This window comes from Thermobia domestica, chromosome 8 (assembly GCF_964235325.1).
Source record: "Thermobia domestica chromosome 8, izTheDome1.hap1.1, whole genome shotgun sequence".
NCBI classification, from domain to species: Eukaryota; Metazoa; Arthropoda; class Insecta; order Zygentoma; family Lepismatidae; genus Thermobia; species Thermobia domestica.
This window is the reverse complement of record NC_137461.1, coordinates 212,788,838-212,814,714: the sequence shown is the minus strand read 5'-3', so window position 1 is coordinate 212,814,714 and position 25,877 is coordinate 212,788,838. Positions and strand designations below refer to the sequence as shown.

At 35.3% G+C, this 25,877-nt stretch overlaps 1 protein-coding gene across 1 annotated transcript in view; it reads right to left on the bottom strand.

The window, feature by feature from the left end:
* Positions 1–17,329, bottom strand: part of LOC145693432 (uncharacterized) — a 54,675-nt gene extending 37,346 nt beyond the window's left edge. The window contains exon 1 of the mRNA XM_081769425.1: positions 16,820–17,329. Coding sequence (XP_081625551.1) covers positions 16,820–17,163 — 344 coding nt within the window. The 5' untranslated portion in view covers positions 17,164–17,329. The remainder of the gene's footprint in view (positions 1–16,819) is intronic.
* Between the last annotated feature and the right edge of the window lie 8,548 nt (positions 17,330–25,877).

The following is a 25,877-nucleotide window of genomic DNA, read 5'->3' as shown; positions in this document are numbered from 1 at the left end:
TGGTAACAAAATTACCGGTGACCAAATTATTATGACGAACTTTCTGGTGGCGAAGTTTCCGGTGACAAAATTACCGCCGCCCGTCAGACATAAGCTCACCGGCAAAAAGCTCACCGGACATAACCTCATCGGTAGTCTTATATTACAGGGGAGGACAAAAGCTCATCGATAGCAAACATAAGTTCATTTCAGGCTTCACCGAATATTGAAATTTAGGCGTTGGCTACTTCCTAAGCGGAAAATGGAGCTACTATCTTATATCACTTATCAGGTGTAAAAAAAATAAGGACGTTAGGGAGTTGCGTTGTATTAAACGTGGACAGGCCTGGAGGAACTTGTAACAAAATACCCTGGATATTAAAATCTAGACATTGACTACAATTACAAATAGGCCTAAGAATTCAGTAGAAAGTAGAGCTACTAATGTATAGCAGTTATCAGATATCAGAATAAAATAGGGATGTTGCAAGTTTAATGTGTTATGCATGGGCGACAGTAGGTGTAATTTTTGCCCTGGAAATTTTAGAACCAAATTTTTCTTACAGGTCGGACAATCCAATCAATTTCACTGTATTAAAATATTTTCATGATTAGGCATGCATACTTACATAATAGAATTTGGTTACTTAACGGGATTCGTGATTCTGGTTTGTGCCTTTTTTTTTTAACGAATTCATCATACTCAGATATATTTAGGCCTTGCTTCTTAGTGTTGTCGTCGTGTTTGCAGCCTAAGACTCAAAGAAATCTCTTTCTTATTTACTAACACAAAGGTTTTCTTTTGGTTAATAAGTTGTTGTTTTGTTCTTAATAAATAAAATAAGAAAGAGGTTCATTTGATGAGTATTGGTCTGCAAGTACGATAACAGCCTTAAGACTTGAACTCTGCAACATTCTTAATACTTTATTCTGATGTCTAATAACCCCTATAAGACGTTAGTCATATAGCCTACTTTCTATTGAGAAGATAGGCCTACTAGTAGTCAAAGCCCAGATTTAAATATCTGGTGCATTTTATTACAAGTTCCTCAAAGTCAACCCACGTTTAACCCATTAAACCCTGCAATATCCTTATTATTTTATTCTGATATCTGACAACTGATATATAGCATTAGTAGCTCTATTTTCTACTGAATTAGGCCTACTACTAGTCAAAGTCTAGATTTTAACACCTCATCATACCCATCATACGTTTTTCTAAAGGGGAAAAGCGGTAGCTCAGTGGTAGAGCTTTCACCTCTGGTGCTTCGGTCCCAGCTTCCATCCGAGTCCCCGCCAAGTAAACCTTGTGGTGGACAACTACCTTGTGCGTGGGTATCCTCGGGGTTCTCCCACTTTCTTCATTCCACCATTTCATTCGTTATTCATCCGTCTTCTTTAGCCTAACAGGCATAATTATGGAACGTAAAACTTTAAAGATTTCATTTCATTTTTTCTAAAGGAAAGTGAAATATTTTTGAGTTGATTTTAGCCATAGTAAAAAAAAAAAAAAAAAAAAAAACATAACAAGGAGATACCCTTTCACCAAAATTTCGTTTACCAATATTTCTGTGCTGCAAAATTCCCTGCACCGAAAGTTTCAGCATAGAGGAGAGGGTTGGATTACTTTCCTCAGTAAAAGGAAGTAGTACTCTTTTGTTTGTCCAAATTAGTTTTCAATTTATATTTTTATATTCAAAATCTACTTCATATTAACATTCAAAATTTGGTTTTCATTTTTGTCATATTTTCTGTTTGCAATTTTTAAGTTGCTTCTTTTCTTTTATTCAGATTTATTTTTCTTTGCAATTAAATTACTTAACCTATAAATGTACTTAGTTATCATTATTGTATTCTTTTTTGCATTAATTATCTTACAATATAATTATATTATTAGTGGTGAGCTTATGTCCACGACCCTTTGATATTCTTTCTTGTCTTGGTGAACTCGAGCGCGAGCGATTCTAGTGCAAAATGGCCATTATATATATATATATATATATATATATATATATATATATATATATATATATATATACAAGTATATGATATATAAATAATAATATACCGTAGATATAATGTATATCTAGTATATTACAATATATAAATTTCAATCACTTGAATGAGAATCATATTAACCCTTACTTATTGTTTATTTAGTACATGAAAGAAACTGTGAGTGTGAGGGAGTTGATAGAGGGTGGCTGAGGGTAAGGAAGTCGATTAAGGGTGAGGCTGGCTGAGGGTGAGGGGTTGAGGGTGAGGAAGTCGAATGAGGGTGAGGGTGTCTGAGGATGAGGGTGAGGGAGTCGATTGAGGGTGAGGGTGAAGGAGTCGAGTGAGGGTGAGGGTGGTGTCGATTGAGGGTGAGGTTGAGTGAAGGTGAGAATGAAAGTGTCTATTGAGGGTGAGAGTGAAGGTGTCGATTGTGGGTGAAGTTCAGTGAGGTTGAGTGTGAAGGAGTCGACTGAGGGTGAGGGTGACGGAGGGTGCGGATAAGGTAGTCGACTGAGGGTGAGGGTGGCTGAGGGTGAGGGTGAAGGTGTCGATTGTGTGTGAAGTTCAGTGAGGGTGAGGGTGAAGGAGTCGATTGAGGGTGAGGGTGGCTGAGCGTGAGGATGTAAGAGTCTATTGAGGGTGATGGTGGATGAGGGTGAGGGTGAAGGTGTCGTTTGAGGGTGAGGTTGAATGAGGGTGATGGTGAAGGAGTCGACTGAGGGTGAGGGTGGATGAGGGTGAGGGTGAAGGTGTCGATTGAGGGTGAGGTTCAGTGAGGGTGAGGGTGTAGGAGTCGACTGAGGGTGAGGGTGGCGGAGGGTGCGGATAAGGGAGTCGACTGAGGGTGAGGGTGGCTGAGGGTGACTGTGAGGGAGTTAACTGAGGGTGAGGACGAGTGAGGGTTAGCAAAAATGCCCATCTCTGGTTCACACTGCAGGAAAACACTAATAATCGCCGCACTCCACGCTTGGAAAACAAGATGGTCATGGGAAAGTTTTCTATTTTGTTAATAAAAGAACAGTTTAAACAAATAATGGATGAATATTTTTTGAGCTAAAATTAATCTAACACAAATATAGGAAGCGTGCCGTAGCCAGTAGCCCTATGTCAGAAACCGCTACTGGGTGGTAGTGAACGTATTGTGCAACTGTCGACATGGATACGCGACATTTCGATCTGCCATTTTGGTTAATTCTACTTCGAAACCGCAGCTGCTTTCTTGTGTGTGGTCTTTCTGTGGGATTTCTTTCCTTTGAGTGAAATGTTACGGCAGGTTTCGACATGAGCTCACTGACACTTCCCTTGTAAGTACAAAAGAAGTTCCATGCAGTCTTCTAGCAAGATTTATGTTCCCAAGCACATGTGACTTTGCCGTCGAACCCTTGCGAACTAAACCAGATTATTAAACAATTTTCTTGTGAATCATTAACTACGTCTGTAATAATCTAGTCAATTATAGAAAACCACGCATCTTCGTTGCTTAGCGCTCAAGTGAAAGTCAGATGGTCAAAATCTGAATTCTCCCACGTATACTACGTACAGTTTTGGGTTTCCGTTTATTTCATGTATGGAATGGCGGTGTCAATGTTTAGGACAATTGCATATACAAACTGCTAATTTACAGTAACACAGTTAAGCCGTTGTACTATTGTTGCAACGTCCGTAAGATTTTATTTGGTCATACTACGTGCTACAGCTTGGATTCTGAGAGTACGCGCGAAAATTAATTATTAATTCTCAGAAACGAAGATGTCTCGTAACATCAAATGACAAACAAATTCAGAACAGTTCAAAAGCTTGCTTTGTCTCTTAAAGTTGACAATTACAAGGTTATTTTGCATCTTATTTTTTTAGTATAGTGATTGCAGCAAACTTATATAGCAAATAATCTCATTAAGAATAATAAGGAGGGGCGGAAAGATATTGGTCCTTGCAATAAATATCCAATGCAAAACTTCAAGGATTTGTGTGGAGCAGAGAACTGGAAGGAAAAATATTATTAACTTCATACTTTCTGTGATGACGAATTACGTTATCTGTGAAATTTGAAAGTGCTTTAGTGTTACTAAATAAGGATAATACTCCTATTCTAGAGTACCCGAGTACGTAAGTACCCAAACGAAATTGAAAAGAAACAAGAAAAATCAATACACACATTTACATCTTGTGGTTTAGGGAACCATCACAGTAAACCATGCATAATTTATGTGTTAAGGGTTTATTATTGTCTACTATCGTGTACACTATTTTAATAATTTACCTGTGTTTGGTCTCATTTACACAAATGTTACATTGTATTTAATCTCTCAAAAAAAATCATGTTTAACAACTAGTTTTACCCGTGATTTAGTGTTGATATTGTTAGCAAGTTCTAACTTCTAATAATTTCAACCTCACGACGTTCAATATTTATTATTTACGGTCATCTTCAACTTTTCTGTTGTTTATGTAAGTAGGTACCGAAAGAGAAGTGTTCATGAATGGAAGGTACCATTAACGGAGGACGCTGGGATAATCAAACAAAACATTAGAGTAAAGAGGATGTTACCTATTTTTACATCAATTATCTCTTCGTTTGAATACAAAAATCGCAATAGTTGGTGACACTGATAAAATATAAACAACGCTCAAAAGCAACGCTGAGAAAGTTCTCAGAATTTAGAACAGGGCATTCGTGTGCTGTATTAGAACCACTACGTTGAATTGTCTTTCGTGCATTCAACATAGTGCTAAGTGTTGAACATTTATAATTCAATTGCAAATGCTGTATCATAATAATAATACACCGAAATGACGGTTTATAGTTTTCATCCAAAAGTTGAATTTGAATAACTTCCGTCGTTAGTTGCGAGCAAGTTAATATAAAGTAACTTATAAATGAACTATCTTATATTTTGGTCATCCAACCATAAATCATCGACTTGATTTAGACTGATTGGGATTTTAATACGGAAAAGTGCATTATTTCAAGGATTACACACCTGGTTCTCTATCTTTAGAGGTACATATGATTCTGTTTATGTGATATCAATTCTGTGTGAGAATAGCAGTGAAAGTGGATAAATAATAATAATAATAATAATAATAATAATAATAATAATAATAATAATGACATAAATGTTTTGGTCATTCATGCTTCACAATATCATGCTTAAAACACAGAAGTGTTCATATGTATTCGTTTGGGCAGTGATCAAAAAGAATAACATTTGAAATCTAAGAGACAACAAACGCAACTGCATGCTTTATTTTTTATTGTTACAAAATCAATTGGTGCACGCCAAATAGCGCTTAATCTTCAGTATATTTACACATTTTGATCAATTATTTACCATTATTAACAAAACGTCCAACCCAATATATCATATCGTTGCACAGTCTACGCACGTAATTGCAAAAAGGAAGATTGACACACAAGTAATTGTGAATTCGATACTTATTGTGTCGATTCCCTCGTTAAATTACATTCATTAAGTTTTAAAATTAAATGAAGGTATATGAAGCGGAAATGGATTTATGATCACACGTGAGCGAAATTAGTTTAGGTTTATACTATGGCATTAGCATAAATCTTACGCTCCTCAATTAAAATCTATGATGTATATTTAATAAATTTCACTGGATCTTTAAAAGAAAGAGTAACAACCTACAGGTTAATCACTGTAAAAAAATATCGAATTTCAGGGTTCCACATCTTACGGATCTCAGCAGTAGTATTGATTTCCGCAGCGGAAAGATATTAAGTTAACACAATAACACACAAGCATTCATTTCTGTACTATCTCAAAGTTGTAAAGCACGAATATTTTCTAATTCTGAAATAGAGGAATCGCAACCAGAATAAAGTTCTACAGGACTGCAGCCACAAATAACTACATGTAACAAATTACTTTCATTGATGAAGACTTTCGCGGAAAAGATACAGAAACACAAATCAAAACATAAACATGAAAGGAAACACCATACCAATATTATTAACGTCAAACCAATAATAAACAAGCATAAGAATTCGAAAATTTGTAAAATCTTGTCAGAAATCATCGTCATTTAAAGGAAGTTTTTCAAAGTAATAACGAGAAGAATTTTTCTACAATGAACTTAGTGAACATATTATCCATTCATACTGATATGCATGATGATTCAGTTTTTCTAACAGATAATCTGTTCAACTTTGAAATAATTTCAAATTGTACCAGGATGTGACACTGGAAAAAGTAGGTAAATCTTCTGGGTCTTGAAACTTGCTTGAGTGTTAGATTTTAATAGTTATTTTAATACACTACGTTTATTTCGGGATATTGTTTATTATTACCTGCCAGAGCACCGTGCAGGTGATTTTAGAAATTACTTTCCAATGACTTTCGGAGTGGACCTTTCGTAAGATACAGTGCATTCAAGCGGACGGAATTTGAAGAAAGGTTATTATTACATCCTAAGTAAAAATAATTTTCTGTAGCTGGTTTGATTTCCTAATCAATCTTTCTTTTCATACTGCACACAAACTTTAAACAGGTATGCATTTCTTAACAACATCATATTCTTTCTTTCAGTAATGTGGTGCAATTTGCTCTATCATTCCAGCATCAGGTGGAAACAGATTCGACAAACAAGGAGGTACATGGATTCAACGTTCAGCTATCCTAATGAGTAAGACTTTCGCAGCATCTACGTAAGTTTAGACGGATTATATACTTTTAATGTGCTACTAGCCATTTCCAATTTTGGAATGATCAGTGTCGATGTATTTCGGTATTAAGCAGTTTCAAATGGATACTATTTCTACCACTACTGTTCTATTTCTTCCTTCATACTTTTGATTTGAAAGCATTTTATTAATATATATATATATATATATATATATATATATGGGGTCTTATTTTATCGCTGTAGAATATTCTAGCAAATAAGTTAACTGTTATGTACGTAAACACGTTATTGGTTAACACGGTATTGCTTTTATGGGTTATTGGCAAAAATTAAAATACTTAAATAGCCTCCGTACACGTGTAAAACCAAGTACTATATTTTTAAAGATTGATAGAATTTATGTTTAAAATGTATGTAGTTTTAAGAGTTTTTACTTACAGTGAGCTGAAATATCTTCCAATAATGAACTTGCTTGGTCTTAAACTTGTTTCCCACATGTGCGGACAATTATTTACATTACTCTAATGAAATTTTCAATTTCATGTTATTTTCGCTTTCATTGCGAGGGGATTTCAACTCATAATTTATTTCATTTATGTGAAAAAAAAGTCCCAAACTATAGCCTCCGCAGTAAGCACAGTAGCTGATGTTAAAGATCGAAGTTTTACCCGTGTTTCAAACACAACGATTGAGGCTTCTTTTGTAAGGTGATATCTACGGAGTTTTTTTTTATTCATGTAGTTAAAAAAAAAACTAAGTCATAAAATTAACTACAGGAATCGCATCGTGTTGAGTTAGATACTCATGCAACAGTTCCAAGAACGACACAATAAGAGTTTTAAATTCCGATGAGTTCCAAAGAGAACGAAAGGATATATATCCCGCGTTTCATAGTTAACGATATTCTTACAACTTTCTAGATTAGAAAATTATACTTATAATATATTGGAGTAATTTAATGGAGATGAAAAGAACGCATCACACATTTTGCAGTTAGAAGCAGGGTGGTTGCCATTAAAAAACAAAATTTCTAAGGTTTAAATATGGCCTAAACATTTCCCAACGTTTTATAAGAAATACTTTTAGAACTTAAAGGAGTTAATGGCAGCAACTTTCCTTTTTCATTCTTAATTTTGCTTCTAACCGGGAGAAATGTAAAGTGTTACTTGTTACTCTGATTGGCCGAGTGAAAAAAGTATGGGTTATTATTTTCTAGAATCTATTATAAAGTAAAAATGCACCTACGGATCAGCCAAGTTCCGGTAATCTGTTTGTAAATAACCGGGAAGTCGTAACTGACCGCCTCCGACATTACAGTGGGTAAAATTACTAATGTCCATATTTATCATTCCCATATAACGTACAATACTATCTAATTGCTTTAATTGTAAAACGGTATAGCACTCATTTCTTAAATGCGTGATAACGATCAGCTGTCTTTTCGAATACTTGACTATTAGTGCCGCGTCACCACCAAACTATAGATTATTACTTTCGACGTTACTCACTTACTGTTTATCGTGAAGTATTGCCTTTTACATGTGAGACCGTCAATACTATTTCACTCTTTTCGGTTCTGGAATTTTTTAGTTAAATTTTTAGACTTTCAGTCAAGTGGCTGCAGAATTTACCCTATTTATTGTAGGATCATAGTTCATACCTCTCTTCGCAATGGAAGTTTTTCAAACGGAGCATTCACATTTCCCCATCACGCACCGAGGCGGGAAATTTAGACAAAAATTGGTAACTTTATCTAAAAACTTTTTTATTTTGAGCCTTTCTGTACCCCCTTGTGTTGATGCAGAGCAGGGTGAAAATTAAAAAGAAAAATCATTTTGTTGATTTTTTTCGAATTAAATCAAGTCTTTCCCCTCGTATAATACAAGTCGCGAACTCAAGAAAAAACATTAAGAATTAGTATTAAATGTTAATTACGCCATTTAAGTGAAAGTATTGGGAATAAATTTTGAATTCATCCCCAATCGTTAACCTATTTAAATCCCAATGTTCCTATGCATTATGGAGAAAGTATAACAACGTTTATCAACATGCCTTTTTTTTCTTTTTCTTTTTTTTTTTTTTTTTTGTTTACAAAGGTTACTGATATTTGGCAGGGGTATACTTTTATAATAAATCAGAACTAGCTACCGGCATGACATACATATAAAGTACACAAATTTCGATTAAAATTAACTAACTCCATAGCCTATAGAACCCGGAGGTTCAATGCCGCGATCACAAAAGCTCTACATTGACTTCTATCCCTAGCTAACTGGATCAAGTTTCTATTTTGTATTCCTATTTCTACGAGATACATTTTAATATTGTTCTCCCATTTGTACTTAGGTCTTCCTAATGGTCGTTCTCCGATTGGTCTTTCAGTTAAGACTTTGAAAGCGTTCCTAATTTCTTCCATCCTGGTTACATGACCTGCCCACCTGAGTCTCCTAGACTTGATGACGCTAACAATGTTTGGTAAACCGTATGAATTATATAGTTCCTCGTTATGAACTTTCCGCCATTCACCATTCTCGTTCCTCTTGGGTCCGAATACTCGTCTTAGGATCTTGATGAGTTGATTTTTAGTTTAGCGTCCCTTTCAGCAGTGAGGCTACATGAGACGTGGACCTACTGATTAACGTGGAATCCGAACCACATGAACTCCCGCCGGGAATCGAACCCGGGTCTCCCACGCCAAAGGCGCGTACGCTAACCGCTTAGCCACGAGGGACCTCGTCTTAGGATCTTGTTCTCAAATACTTTAAGTCTATGCTCTTCCCTCGTGGTAAGCGACCATGTTTCGCAACCATACAGAACAAAAGGCACGATTATCCTTTTATATATTTTAAGCTTCAAATACCTCGACATAATTCGCGACGAGAAGAGATTTTGAATTAAATAATAAAAGGAATTCCCTGCTTCTAGTGGACATTTAATTTCTTCGTGAATATCGTTTTCGTCTGTTAATATTGATCCTAGATATTTGAAAGTATCCACTTTACTAAAAGTATTATTCGACATTTTAACGCAGCGAAAATTTCCTGTATTACAATTACGAGGAACTTTTGTGTAGTGGACAGTTCCCGATATCGCACCGGGTTCTAAATCGCACCACCCCTAGTTTAAAAAGAACTGTAGTACTAACAAGCCATCTAGTAGTTAAATTAAGTACTTAAACATATTTCCATACTTACAGAGTAAAGTGACGACGTTCAGTAAGTTATGTGTGTGTGTGTGTGTGTGCAGTTGCAGTACAATATAATTGGAGTATTCCTTACTAATTTTCGGTGTATTTAACAGTAGAATAAAGATTAAGGTAAGAGAAAAAGCTTATATTTCAATAAGTAGTAATAAGCAAAATACCATTGATATTATAGTGACAAACTTGTTATTATTTTTTTTAATTTGTGAGGTATGTAAAGAATATATTTTTTTTTAATGATGTAGTTTCCCGAATCGCACTACTACCGGGTCTCCGAAATCGCAGCAGTGCGATTTTGGCTCCCATGATGAATTGTTTTTCGGTTACAATTCACACAAGGTGGGTACATGGCAATATGGAAAATGGTCTCCGGAGTCTACGAATCGTGCTTTGAAAAAATATATAGAAAATAAAGTGACGCTGCCCAGCCCAATAATAGGAGATAGTACTATCAACATGCAACCACAAAGAACAGAAATACTCTCATCAAGACCTTACAAAAAATATTTTGAAGAATAACGGCAAAGGCAATCAAAAGTATCCAAACATGTGGAGAGATCTAATCCTTCTGAACCGTCAGCTAGGTCTGTATGTGCTTCAGGAAACCTTAACACCAAAAAGTGTATTCGAATAGTATATACATCCAAATCACGATGCTCCGAGCTACGCATTCGCAGTGTTTCAAATGTGGCTTTTGAAATCAATGAACAAGATTGGTTTTGAGTCGTTTGTCAACAAAATTTAGTCGAAGTTATGGTACAGAGAGTTTTGTGTAAAGTCTGGATACATGAGACATGTGCGGGTGTTCCAGGAGATGAACGTGTAATCCGATGTGATTTTTGTGCACATAAGGTGTAGCTGTCTGTTTTCCATAAATATACATACTTTACGTTCCATATGATTATGAATAATATTGCTCATTGGTTCAACAATATGGATATTTTTTCTTTAATAATATATTCTTCCTCGTATTAATAACACTGAGATAAAAGAATGTGATATATCATAGATATATAAATTTGTTTTACTTCTACGTTGCATATCTACTTAGCTTATTTCTAAGGTGTTATTTCTGTGTTCGGTTATTTACATTGCAGTATTTTTCTCTTTAAAGATGTATTATACCTATATTACGTAAATAAAATAATGCGACATTTCATGGAAATGATAATTTGTTTTACCCATGTGTATTACTGTAAAATTTGCATATACTCAAATGGCGGTGCGATTTTGGCTTCACATGGTGCGATTTGGGAAACCTGTTGGGTAAATCGCACCAATCGCAGGCTTCATCATTTTTATCATATCAAGATATCGTTATGGAATCACTGTAAAAGAATTGTAAACTACAAAGTTTAATAAGATCAAAAATCATTTAAATTTCTTCAAAAGTTTCGAACTAAAGCAGTTTATGTAAAAAAGTGGTGCGATTTTGGCTACTCTCTCCCATTTAATACATAAATTTCGCCTAAAAGTTTTATTTTTTTTTCGGAGAGGAGATCGGACCGCTCTAAATACGCCCTTATTATCTGGAAACACAAATAGACGTGGACACAAAAGAATTTTCGTCTTAAATGTCCATGGTGATTTCCCCGTTGCAATAGTTAACGGTTTAAAAACCTATGTTACTAAGAGAAGGAAGCAGGATTCGCTCGTTATGGGATTTTCCCTAATCATTCTCTGCATGATACTCGTTCTCATACTGTGCTTACATACATTTGAGTTTCATTGCATTATGATTATTATTTTCCATAATCGAAATAACAGAACAGACACGAGATATTATTTCTTTTCTCTTTAAAGTAATTTATTTCGGAATTTCATTTAAATCAACGATTTTTATTTTTAAAAAATTAGTGATTTAAATCTTGAATCAAATCGTGATTTAAAATCAGACTGATTTAAAACAATCCACCCTGATGCAGAGATGTAAATCAACTGAAAAATACCGAGGGGTGTACTTAATGTGTGTACAAAATTTCAAGCTCCTATTTTAAAGTAACGGCGGGGAAATACTTACAAATGATCCCTATAATGCCGCAGATTACCGGAAAACACATCTCAGGCAGAAAAATTTACTGGGACATCCCTATTTATCCAAAGGTCATGCTTTTCACCTCACTCTCTTCAGAATAGAACCGACTTTGAAACGGTACAATTCATATGTATCCATCGAGTAGCTCAGGCGAAAAAATCCCGAAAAATATGTTTTTTTGGTCAAAATACCACTTTTTTTTCTGGACTTATGTGTATCAATGCAGGAGAGTGAAAAAAAAAATAAATTCAAAACTACTACTCGGTGGACTGAATGTTTGTGCAAAAGTTGAATCTTCTAGGTGCAAAAGTAAGCCCACCATAAAATAATAAAAATAGGCCCAACCGTTTTCTTTTTTTAATCTTTAACGATCTGCGGTAAAAATTTCCTGACACATCCTATTTACCGTAGAATAATCGTTCGTCCATCTTTCTTTTCGGAATAGAACATCCTTTTAAACGGTACTATTCACATCTCTTCATCGTATCCGAAGTGGTAAGACCTCTGTTCCCCCACAAAAAAGGTTTATTTGATTAAAATATTCTTTTAACCCCTTTTTACTTTTGTACCCCTGTGTTAGTGAAGACATCTGAAAAAAAAAAATGCTAAATACTACTCAGTGGACTGAACGTGCAAAATCAATCTTTTAGGTGCAGAAGTGAGACCGCTAAACATAATAAAAATATTTCTTTCAAAGTTATGACGCCTACATCTTCTATGTCTCTACACAGAAAGACGCGAAATAATACGCAACATGTTTCACAATGCCTCAATGCTTTAAAAAGTAAAAAGCTTTATTGGTACATTATTAGTCGAATAGTGAAGATACTACTTTAGTACCTAAAAATAGGTACTAGAAAATATAAGGGTTAACCGTCCTATTAATCAACAACTATAAAGAAAAGTGCTGGTCAAGTTTTGATGTTAAAGATTAAATTCCATACTCTGGAATAAGACACACATTTCGGCTATAACAGGAAAAAGGTTTCCAGAATACACAATTAAATGCAAATTAACACAAGTGTATTTTATATTTAAATATGGAAAGCAACTACTATATATATATATATATATATATATATAGAGAGAGAGAGAGAGAGAGAGAGAGAGAGAGAGAGGGTTAAATTCCAAAGTTGGGCGTCCGTTTCCAGCGAAATTTTTAAAATTTACAGGAAATATATGGATAATTTGATCGTTTGTGTGCTTGATAATACATAAAAGTCTCGAAAGATCTGTTTATTTGTTATATATAAGCGGTTATAAACATGGGACTATATGGCGAGCGGAGGGAACTACTTGGCGCAAGGTAACTGAACAGTTGCATTGTGGGAAAGAAACGGGCATTTATGTTACCAACATGGCGAATGTACAAGGGCAAAGGACTAGCAGTTTTAACATTTGTGAAGGAATACATTGATAACGAGCAAAATCTTTTAAAAGTTTGTAAAGAGCACGGATTAATGAACCTAATAACAAATTGCAGAAAGTGTGGAAAGGAGATAACAGTGAAAAAACTTGACGAAAGCGGACGCCCAACTTCGGAATATATGCCATATATATATATATATATGGGTAATTCCACGAAAAAGGGAAATTTTCTGTCACGGGCATTTCTTCAAACTACTACTAGAAAGAATCACCTCATTTTTATTTTGTTTGGTAGTAACCGTCACAAAGTAGGTATGCCATGTATAACAGTTTGCAAATATAACACGAAACATACGTAAAAAAATTAATTATTACCCAATTTCTCAACACCGTGGGCTGTCACAGACTACAGTTGACTGATTTTAATCAATAAATTACAACTAAAGTCGCAAATCAAACATCATTTAATGGTGATTAAATGGAAGAGAACACTTCAATGTTTCGGTTTTGTGGAAAGTAAACCTTTATAACGATTATTTTCGGAAGCTTGACTATGCTTCGTTTCTGTCACCTCTATTTCGTCTCAACTCCATGGCAATAGAAAAAAATATCATTGCTCTCAACAGATAGCATGGTCGTTCACATTGGCAACACCCACAAGAAAACAAGGCAGACATGTTTGACTGAAGAACAGAAAAAGTTGTGTGCATGTGTTAAAAGCTATAGGAAAAATATTTTTGTGTGTGGAAAGCAGGTGCGTATATTAATTGATACTCAACACCATGGTATTTATTACTGAATGTATTTGTATGGTATATACCTTCTTTCCCTTGAGGAACCTACGCCTTAACGTAGAAAATTCATACACAATTACTCACATGTACTGGTTAAAAAGTGGGCCGGTAAAGATAAATTATATTCGATTTTCTCAACTCCATGTCCATCTGAAAACTAAGGAATCCACGGTGTTGAGACAAGTTCACGGAGTTGATAATCCTATAGTGTTTGTTATGCTCATGCTCTTCCAAATATTTCTTTCAATATATTGATAGAAATAAAGCTCGTTTATTGTCTAGTGACTAGTATGCTCGCCTTTCGTGCGTGGTTCTGGGTTTGTTTCCCGGTGGAAGCTCAAAAATTAATGGTGTTTACTTCGCACAGTGAGGCAATTGAAAAACTCATTTGAGTAGAAATGTATTGAAACCTGATCGCGCAGACCATCGCAACGGTCGTAGGAACCGACACGCTGACCACGTGTCATTCACACTCAAAGGCCGGCTGGTGGGTTCTAGCCCATTTAAGGAGTGTTTCGCGGAAGTTCAGATTTGGGGCTGTTAGGTAGCCGGAGGTAAAACTTCAGTCAAGTCAAGATGGATGGTATCTGTTTTTAACCTATTGACGTCTTAATCTTATGATCAGCTAATTGTTTTCCTTTCAGGGATTGTCGAAGAGTCTGAGGGCAATGTACGGACAGTAAATTTTATGACGCGGATCGGGAGGAATTTCTCCTGGCCTACTAAACCTGACGTTTAAAAAGCGTTGGAAGTTGTCATTCTGTATAGACTAGAACAGTCCTTCCCTGTTTCCTCAAGACATTTCCTTCATTGGAGTGGAAAATTAGGGCTACTTAACAAAGAACATCGAATTACCCAAAAAAAAACAGAAATGATGAGTGCCTTACACTGTCATTTAGTGTGCATTATACAGGGCGTTTCAAAACAATACCGACAACGTTTGGGAGGTGATTCCTAACACCAAGATAAGATAAAAAGTATAAACCAATCTGGGTGCACAAATGCTTCCTTTCGCAGTAATAGGCTGCCGAAAACATGAAAAAAAAAATGAACTTTAAAGGTCCATAGCATAAAACTATGGGACCTACCGTAGTCGGGTCAGACTTCACTTAGGAATTAGTATGTGCGCTATCCAAATATCCATGTTTCAGAATCTTGCGGTACTTCCACAACAACTTTTATAGAAGTAGTTGGTGAGTACTTCAGATTATACGTCCGTAGCCAAACTCCCTCTATAAAAAGTGCTTCGTGAGTACCTCAGGATTCTGAAACATGGATATTTGAAAAGGGCACATATTACTTCCTAAGTGAAGTCTTGACCCGACTACGGTAAGTCCCATAGTTTTGGAGTTATGGACCTTTAAAGTTCATTTTTTTCATGTTTTCGGCAGCCTATAACTCCGAAAGGAAGCATTTGTGCACCCAGTTGTCTATACTTTTCGTCTTATCTTGGTGCCAGGAATCAGCTCCCAAACGATGTGTGTATTGTTTTGAAACACCTTGTATATATACCAAATATACAAATACACTTACCAAATGTTGAAAAAGTATTGCACTTTCGACGTGTTGACTTGATCACACAGAGAAGACAAACGGTTTATATAAGCTCAGAAAACAAATGAAGTAGACAATAGACAGGTTTAGTGACTACTTCGTCTGTTTCGTAAGCTTATGTGAAAAGTTTGTCCTCTCCATATGATAGTCAACATATTGAAAGCGCAATAATTTTTCAATATTCGATAAGCGTATGTGTATTTCTTTTTTTCTTATATACGTCACATATTCATATATATATACTCAATTTTGGAACCTTCATTGTATATATTTTCATATGTTTGCAGTATTTTCTGGAGTATTTTTGTATAACAAATTACGTGTCATCTAGTTTGTTAGAATTTTACACAACATAAGGAAAATAATTCTAATTTACAAAAATTATTGGAAAATTATTTCAATTTTTATGTAAATTATAAGCTTAATCACTTATAAACAAAAACTTATCACCCAGATGTATCACGTTTCTCAACTCCACAGCAATTTTCAACTCCGTGTTAACTAATCTCAACTCCGTGGCCTATGGTCTCAACTCCGTGGGTGCTGAAAAGTTTATTATTTTTTATTTACTACACCAATAACGATTCAGCTCTGCTGACCACCTAATTAACATGTACTTAGTAGTAGTAAGTGCATGTGATATTTTTATCGAAATAGGCGACCATCAACGGAACAAAAATTTTCCAAGTGAAAATTTCCCTTTTTCGTGGAATCACCCATATATATATATATATATATATATATATATATATATATATATATATATATATATATATATAAGAAGTGTATTGAAACTCGTATCACTGCCAAAATCTAATTTTTCTAACCATCCCCGCTACGCATATACCCAGCGTCACTAATGTATTTACTCCTTTCAAAAAACCGGGCCCAAAAGCTTCTTTCTGCCCTCTCTCGGTTAGAGAGTATTCATATTTTTAACTGGTCACCTAACACACGTTGTTTATGATTTTGCCCTGTACATTCTATACCATACATCCGAATGATGTATTTATATATAAATCGTAAAAGAAAAGAAAAGGAAAGAAAAAAATTCCAACTCTTACTCCTAGTGCTCCCCGTTGAATATTATCTATGTCAAGCAAGGTATAGTGTCATGTTTCTAAGCGCAATTTTTTTTAGGGGACAATGAGAGGGAAATTATTGAAAGAACATTAATTTTCAAATAATTATTTCAAGTAGTTTAGGAAAAGTTCATTTACACGACAAAAAATTTAACATTACCTTTCGGCACCAACTAAATTTCTTACTGTTAATTGTTTGAAGTCACTAGAGTACGACGCGCGAGTCTCTCGAGTCACCACATTTGTTAGAAGTTCTAAATTACTTTCACATGCGAAATCTTCCTCAACTGCAGGTTCTGATTTTACCCTATCAACCTCTAACTTTACTTCGGAAGAAGTTATACCTTCAGCCTTTGACAATGTTTGCTCTCCTTCTGCTGTAAGTAATGTCCTTTTGTTGTCAGCCATCCACCCTTTCACTTCGAGTGGGTCTTCCTGAGGAACATCACATTGGATTTCATCTTTGCACATTAATTCCAACATAATTAAGGCTTCACCTGCCATTATGAGTAGACTTTTAATATAGAAATGTAACTGCTATATCAGTGATTGCGAAGTGACTTAAAGGAATTTTCAAAGAAATTCTTTACACTTGCAATCAACAATGGTATAAATTTTAAAAAATGGATAATTGCGGCTTTCAAATTTACTGTTTGAACAACTTCGTCATGTTTTGTTTTGAGAGTCAGACCATTATCGTTCAAATAGGTAGGTGCATCGGCATAAAATGAAGTGTGCTACAAATGCATAAAATGTCTTATGTGTACCTCACAGGGAGAATTTGTGATTCAGGAACAAAATTGAGTGAAATCAGGACACAATTGGGAAGAAAGAACACCATCGGGTAAAAGGTCAGTCAGGAAAAAGTCGAAATCGGGAAAGAAGATCAGACACTGAAAGAGGGCTCTAAGCCATCTAGAACGGTGCAAAAAAATTAGAGAAAAGTGGGAAAAGTAAAATGAAAAAAAAAAGAAGAAACAGCATAAAAAAGAAGAGGATGTATGTAAGTGTAAATGTAAAAGAAAATGTAAATGTAATGTAGGTGTATAGGAAATCCCACTCCACTTTCTTTCTCACAGAGCAACATAATACACGAGGCACTCTCCGTAACGGCCAGTCAAATTCCTACCTAAGTCACTGCCCACATTGCCATCTTCGTTTCTACTAAATTTGAGCCTGTAGATAGCGTCTAAGAAGCGTGTGGCACTAGGGTGCAGCGTTTTGCCACTTTTTTTTTTTTTTTCGAAACGAAATGTAATACCGGCAAAAGTTGTCAACCCACATGGACATTACATGTATAGATTTTTTTTTTCAAATCAGATAATATCTTCTGTGAGAACTACTGCCTTAAAGTTTCAAAATTTCACTGAAAATTACAAAAAATACCAAAACTGTTCATTACTTTTTAAAGTTATGTCAAAGTAAACATATTTTTTTTTATTTATACATGCCAGATGCTATGAAAACTGACATTTAAGTACCAAAATGTCAGTTATGTGCCCTTGGGGGAATAGAGATGCCTCCTCTGCGGCCGGAAAAGGGGGCAAATTCAATACGTTTAAACGGTTGTTCAGGTCCTCGCTCACTGGTCATATAGCCTGTCCAAACGTCCCAGAGTCTGCCACATGCAGGTGGCTGCACTTAGGGCTCCTGCGCCAGCCCTACCCAACCAACCAACCGTGTATAGGGACGGATGAACTAATCCAATTCGTCATTGTCAGGAAAAATTGTTACAAACTGGAACTTTGATTGTAATTTAGACACAGCTTGCCTAGAAAGTAAGGGTGACCTGATCATCCCGGCCCTAGCGTCATTGCCACATACTCGACAGGCTGCTTCAGTGACTAATTTCACTATCCGTTCTACTGCTATCGTGTGGCATGGATAGACGGTAGAGGACTATTCTGGCACAGTGTTGTCAGAAAGTGAAAGTTTGTCCATGAGCCATTTGTTTGATACCGTTCTTAAAACTGGTGGTACAGTTATTGAAACATCAGTGCTTTCCTAAAACATCATTTCAGTGTAATCTTTTGCCTCAAAATTCAGTCTGGGAATAATGCTATATCTAATAGTATAATGAAGATTCTCTGCTTCGTGTTTTCGAGCACTAAGAATCTTATGTAATGCATCTTGTCGGACAGCAAGTAGACCATCAGTGATCATGGAGAAAAGAACTTTCATGGGAGTGCGACAAATGCATTCGTCTGAATGTTTGAACGGATTACAGCCTGGTATTCATTTTGTAAGTATCTAGACCTATGAATGGTCTCAAAGACGTGACGAGGACCATTAGAAATGGAAGATTTGAGATAGGTATCTCAGGTCTTTACTGAGTTTTCTAAGCTCTTCTGACTATGATGAGGTAAGTCATATTTTATTGGTTTGAATGACACCACTGGAAGCTTTTCATAGTCAGATAGTTTTGAACCTATGGGACCTGTGTAAGAATACGGGTTTGAATTAGCGCCAATATGCGTGAAGAGAGCTCGGAAAGGCAGTTCATTAAAATGCAAGAGACAAATAACCTGTTAGTTTCTTTAATTTTCGACGAATACCTCCCTTCTAACCAATCCAAGAACCTGTACTTCATCAAAGCCACCTTCGATTTGGTTCATGATTTACTCGAAAATAGCCGTTGTCTTGTCATGGCTAGAGCCAGAGAATGGTGTCACGTCATCAACGTATTGAGAGCTTAGTTCAGCCACAAGTGATAAGTGCTCTTCTCTAACTATGCCTGCGTGCGTTTCACTGTCTTCCCTTTGACGAACAAAGTATAGGCTTTTAATGGGATCATTGTTTCTAGAACATACTTTTAAATTCCGAGCAACTTTAAGTTTCGCACGCATTATTTTGCTCCTGTCCACAATTAAAACAGAGTTATGTTGCTAGATTGTTCAGAGGTTATAATTCCAGCCTTTAAAGCTGCCTGAAACACATTGATGTTATATGTGCCACAGCCCTTTCGCTTACATTGTATCTCTGAGCAATCATAGCAGTTTAAGTCAAATCTAGCTTCGGTTTAGATGTTCTGTCTCTGGGTTTGGTCTCTTCCTCAGAAGAGCTTTCCGAAGGTCTGCTTCATTGTCACTGAAGTCATTTTTGTGATATAATAAATAATATTGATTTAAAAAAAAAGAGAAATACAGAATTTTCTGTGAGAATAGTGTTTATTAAACTATTATCTGTAACGGCCATTTCATATAAGCTGAAGGCAAGAGTAACCAAATATTGCGCTTGAGAGATGGCGCCCAATTTGAAGCGTATCCGCCTCGTTCCTGATAGTGACGCTGAGTTACGCAGATCGGGACAAGAGAAGGGCGTTGCAGTATTGTGAGGCGGAGGGTTGGGAGTATCATGGTGAAAAATAACAATGCTCTGCTACCAGTAGAAGGAAAAGGCAAGGACGAAAATAGCTGTAGAAACGCTTAATTATACCGAATTTGCCTCCTTTGCCGGCTCCCACCGCAGGGGCATATAACTGTCATTTTGAGACTTGAATGTCAGTTTTCATAGCATCTGGCATGTATAAATCCAAAAGTATGTTTACTTTGACATAACTAAAAATAATGAACAATTTTGGTATTTTTTTGTAAATTTCAGTGAAATTTTGAAACTTTAAGGCAATAGTTCTCACAGATGATATCTGATTTGAAAAATCTATACCTGTAATGTCCATGTGGATTGGCCACTTCAGCCAGGTATTACATTTAGTTCCGAAAAAAAAGTGGCAAAAAGACCCACCCTAGTGTGGCTCCCATACCAGCCAAGTCCTCTACTATATTGATTAATTCAAAATAATAATAATAATAATAATAATAATAATAATAATAATAATAATAATAATAATAATAATAATAATAATACATTTTATTGCAAAATATATCTATATAACATACCATATTTATAACAACGGTCACTGTATAACAGATGAAAATATTTTAGCTACCAATTTAGAGTTCGAAAAATTCATCAACAACAAATCTGCAATTATTAATAAGTAACTATTGGAAAATTCTTTTCTATTCTTACGTAAGATCCAAACTTGAATATGCATCACTTATTTGGAACACTTCCGTGAAAACCCGTAGTCAAAAAATTGAGCAGATACAAATCAAATTCATACGTTTTCTCACATACAAAAGGACATGATTATATACAAAATATGACTCATATGATAATTTCTTTGGAAACTTTACACTTCAGACACTTGAACAAAGACGGACGTTGAACGTCCTCATTTTCTTGCACAGACTTTTGTACAACAAAATAGACTGTACAGTTATAATTACAAAGATAATGGTACAAGTTCCAACCCTCAAAACACGCAAGGGAAATAGTGGCCTGTTCTACTGCAGGAAGGCTCGTACAAATGCACTGCATATGTCATCTACATGGAGAATTTGTGCTACATAGAATAAAATCAGTAAGGATTTTGAAGATATAGATATATTTAATAGTTGTGAAAAGTTGTTCAAAAGAGTAATGCTGCGTATTTTGTAAAAATAAAAATCAAACTCAAGATTTTGTACTAAATTATGTCATTATGTATTAAGCAATTTTAATTGTATCAACTTTGAAATTATGTATTATAAGTAGATAATGTAATTGGGCAGTAATGCCTGTTGTGTCGATAAATAAATAAATAAAGGTATTTATTTGCTTTTTAAAGGCCAGAAATGGAAGTTCTCTTAAAAATATAGGAAGAAAATTGTAAAATTTAACTGACACATAGTAATTTTTTTGTATCTTACTATACTCATATGTAAATAGTTCTAAACGGATCCTGTTTCTAGTTCGATATGTACCATAATTTAAAATTCATTGTAAGTATGATTGTTTTCCTTAACCTTAAACTACGGGATATTTTGTTTTCACAATACCCTGTTTCTTGTCTTAACTACGGATATTTCGATCTCCAAATGGTACTAGAATAACTTTTTTTTTTATCAAGTTTTGTTTCATGTGTCTCCGATAAATAGGAGTGAAGAAATGGACTTCTTTGTAAACCCTTACGAAAACGCTTTAAATGTACTTTAAAGGTTAAAGGTAAATTTCCTCCTTAGTTAAAGGGAAGATTGTCATATGAAAATTGCAGGAATTGTTATAATTCCTAATAAAACAAAGCTTGACCTAGCCTGTGCAGGACTATTGAGACCAAGCACCAATCTTAAACATGTCTTTTGTTTTTTCAATAGGCCCTTGATGGAGGGCTGACGATCCTAAAGTATTGTGCCTTAACTTAAATGACTATGAATCTGCGCATAGTAAACAATTTCAAGTACGTTTAAACTTACGTACAATTTTAATCTATGTATTACATAAATTACTTTACTTGCTCTAGATTCCACTTTAAGGATATGGTCGTCCTAATTCAAATGATTACCAATTAAAATCCCATCGAAAAGAAACAGAATATTTTTTTTTAAGTTCTGCATTCGAATTTTTGTTATTGTAAGTAAGCACCAAGTCTTTGAACTGATCAGAGTTGACACAAAGCAAGTTCGAAGGACTCCAATCTTTAATAATATCTGAGTAGGTCTGTAATATAGACTAAATTGAATCTTTTTGTCATGAGTCGAAACTGATATTGAGATCATCAGCAAATAATAACTATCGTCGAAGAGTGAAGCGGCATTGTATGGAAGGTCATTAATATGAATAATAAAAAGGATTGGACCAAGAATAGATCCTTGACGCACTCCGTGTCTAACAGGCAACATGTTAGACTCTATGCCTTCATAAACAACTGTCTGAAATCATCCATTTAAATATGAACGAAGAAGCAACAGAGCTGCATTGTCAATTCTAGTATTTAAAAAATGTAATGAGACCGATTATTAGATGCTTTTGGTAGATCATATTGTTTTACATGTACAAAATTTACACTGTCCAACCCAGTAATGCAATTTAGCAAAACTGAGACAACAGCCTTAACAGAACCTCGTCCGGATCTGTTGCCAAATTGAAAATTACTAAATAAATTACTAGTTCAAAATAGTCGAAAATCTGTTCATTCAAAACTATCTCAAACACTTGCACTAGTGAAATCGGTCTATAGTTATCAAGACAAGACTTATTTAGTTTTTACACTACAGACCGGCATAATCGTGGGACGTAAAACTCAAAAATTTCATTTCAGTAATTTGAAGCATTGAAGAAAATAACAGTCTAGTATGCAAGAGTTTATAAAGTGTACCAACGGATCCTTTATGAAACTCCATATTTTAACCCTTTGGGGATTCTATGGTACAATTTGCACCATACGCGCTTTTCATGGTACATTGCGTTATAACTCTCCTATTTGATAGAAGACATTGCGTATGGTTTCATACCTTCCTGCGTCCATACATAGGAGGTGATGACGTCATAAGTCTAAAATATATATTTTTATTTATTAAGCCTATGTTCAATATTTTTGGCGCGCTTATTTTTGCACATAGAAGATTGAAATTTTGCACAAACATTCAGTCCGCCAAGTAGTATTTACAGATTTTTTTTTCAGATTTGTGAGTTAAAACAGGGGGGAACCAGAGGGTCAAAGGATTGAAAAAAGGGATATTTTTACCCCCAAAATCCCATTCTTCGGGATTTTCCCGCCTTATATACATGATGGAGACACGTGAGTCATGCCGTCTGAAAGGCAATTTTATTCTGAAGAGAATGATGTGCGAAACATGACCCTAGGGTAATTAGGGATATCTCAGGGATTTTTAAAAAAAAAAACTCTTTGTATACGGGAATATGATACATTGCCGGTATATATATATTTTTGGCGGGCTTACTTTTGTACCTAGAAAATTGAAATTCTGCACAAACATTCAGCCTACCTAGTAGTATTTATCAGATATTTTTCAGAACTCTGCGTTAAAACAGGGGGGTCCAGAGGGGCTAAAAGTTGAAAAACGGGACATTTAGCCAAAAAAATCCCTTTCTTTGGGGTTTTCCCGCCTTGTGTACATGATGGAGACACGTGAGTCATACCGTCTGAAAGCCAGTTTTATTATGAAGAGAATGATGTGCGAAGCATGACCCTAGGGTAATTAGGGATGTGTCAGTTAATTTTTATCAAAATATACTTCTGTATAGGAGAATATGGGGGCAATGTCGGTATATATATATATATTATGGCGGGCTTATTTTTGCACCTAGAAGATTGAAATTGTACACAAACATTCAGTCCACCGAGTAGTATTTAACAGATTTTTTCCGGATTAATGCGTTAAAATAGGGGGGTCCAGAGGGGCTAAAAGTTGAAAAAAGGGATATTTAGACCAAAAAATCCTTTTTTCGGGAATTTCCTGCCTTAGATACATGACGGAGACATGTGAATGGTACCGCCTGAAAGGCAGTTCTATTCTGAAGAGAATGATGGGCGAAACATGACCCTAGGGTGATTCGGGATGTCTCAGGAAACTTTTTCCCTGAGATCATAGTGTTTTATGGTAATTTGGGGCATTGTGGGAATTCTTCATAAAATCTCTCCCGCCCTTACTATTCAAGATAGAAACTTTAAATTTGGCACACACATTCAGCATACCAATTACTATTTATCAGATTTTTAGATGGCTACGTTCACACAGGGCCGCTCCAGGGGGGGGGGCAAAATGCGAAAAAAATTTCCTCCGAAATTTTCCCTTTGACATCATTTTTCCCGCTCCTGGTATGTGGTATGAGCGTGCAAGTGGCACCATTTGAAAGCCAGCTCTATTCTGAAGAGAATGAGGTATGAATCATGATCCTAGGATAAATAGTGATGATGCAGTAGCTGCTTGACTGAAAGTCTAAAAAATAGCCCAAAAAGCCGGAATTCGAAAAGGGTTAAAACAATAAGATAAGTAAACTTTATTAAATTTTAAAATTGTTTGCACTAGGTAAGATGTAACGTCCCGAACTCCCCAAAGATTCTAAGACACTAGCATCCATCAGTGTGGAAACACTCAAATAAAGTAGTGTCGCCATCCTACTATTTTTGAAAGAAGACTCAGCTGAGAATTTAAACTGTGAAACTGACAATTTTAAATGCGACCTTTACGGAAGACAACTGATAACACCGGACTTAAGCGAGGCTACCTCCCGCCTAATCACACGAATAAGTAAGAGGGAACCCTTTTCCTGCACTTGCTTTAAGAACCTCAGAGGTTTGTTTATAACTTAACCTAAGGTAACCTAAGACAAAGATATACCAATAAAAATTGAATATAGGATACTTGTATGTCTTTTTAAAAGTTAATGAGAAAACAGTATTCTTGGATAACACAAATGCTTAACACAAACAAAAATATAATTGAGCAAAATAAGATTAAAAAAATAATAAAAAATGATGAAATCTTTAAATACAGTAATAACCTTGTTTTTAACTTTTCTCCACTTTTACAGAGATGGATACTACAAATATAGCCGGATTATCCAAAATGAGAATGACACAAAATTCCACGATACAGCAAGATTATTAATCGCAACAAGATAAGAAGCTGTATCAAAAATAATAATGATAGCATCATATCTTACTACAAATGGTATAAGTTATTCCAATTATATGCTTCTTTACGGGTGAAATAACAGGCATTAACATTGGAATCTTGCATGGTAGTAAATAAAAGCAAAAAATAAAAAAAAAAATAAATGCAAATAAGTCATAAGAGCAAAAACATTAAAAAAAATTATACACTACCAAGACAAATGATAAGAGCGCTCTTCCCTGTGCAGATTTTCTCTAACAAGGTACATTCGCGAAATGTCCCCTCGGGATTCATCTAAAATTGATTTAAATTCAAAGTTCTCCGTGGCTCAAAGTGTATTGTACTAATTTCAGCGGCCCATACGGGTAATTTGCATATTTATGGGCCTCGATATATACGGAATTCATACACTACTATAACTTTTGGTCACAAAATTGCTTTTAGTTTCTTTAGATGCAACTGAACATGAATGTGGGCATATGCAAAGTAAATTAGATCAAGTAGGGTATACTGCTTTTCTGATACGTGTTATCCACACCAGCCGCCATCTTGGATTCGTTATATTGGATCGAACTTTCGGTTTTTCAAATGGGAATAGGTGCCTTGATACATCAAATTCATACAAATTTTCTCGGAAATTCATTGCTCGAGTGAGTCTTACATTAGCTTGTACCATTTGCAAGATATTCAATGTTAAATATGAGGCACTTCACAAATTCAACCATTAAAAGATTGTGCAGGGACCGATATGTATATGTG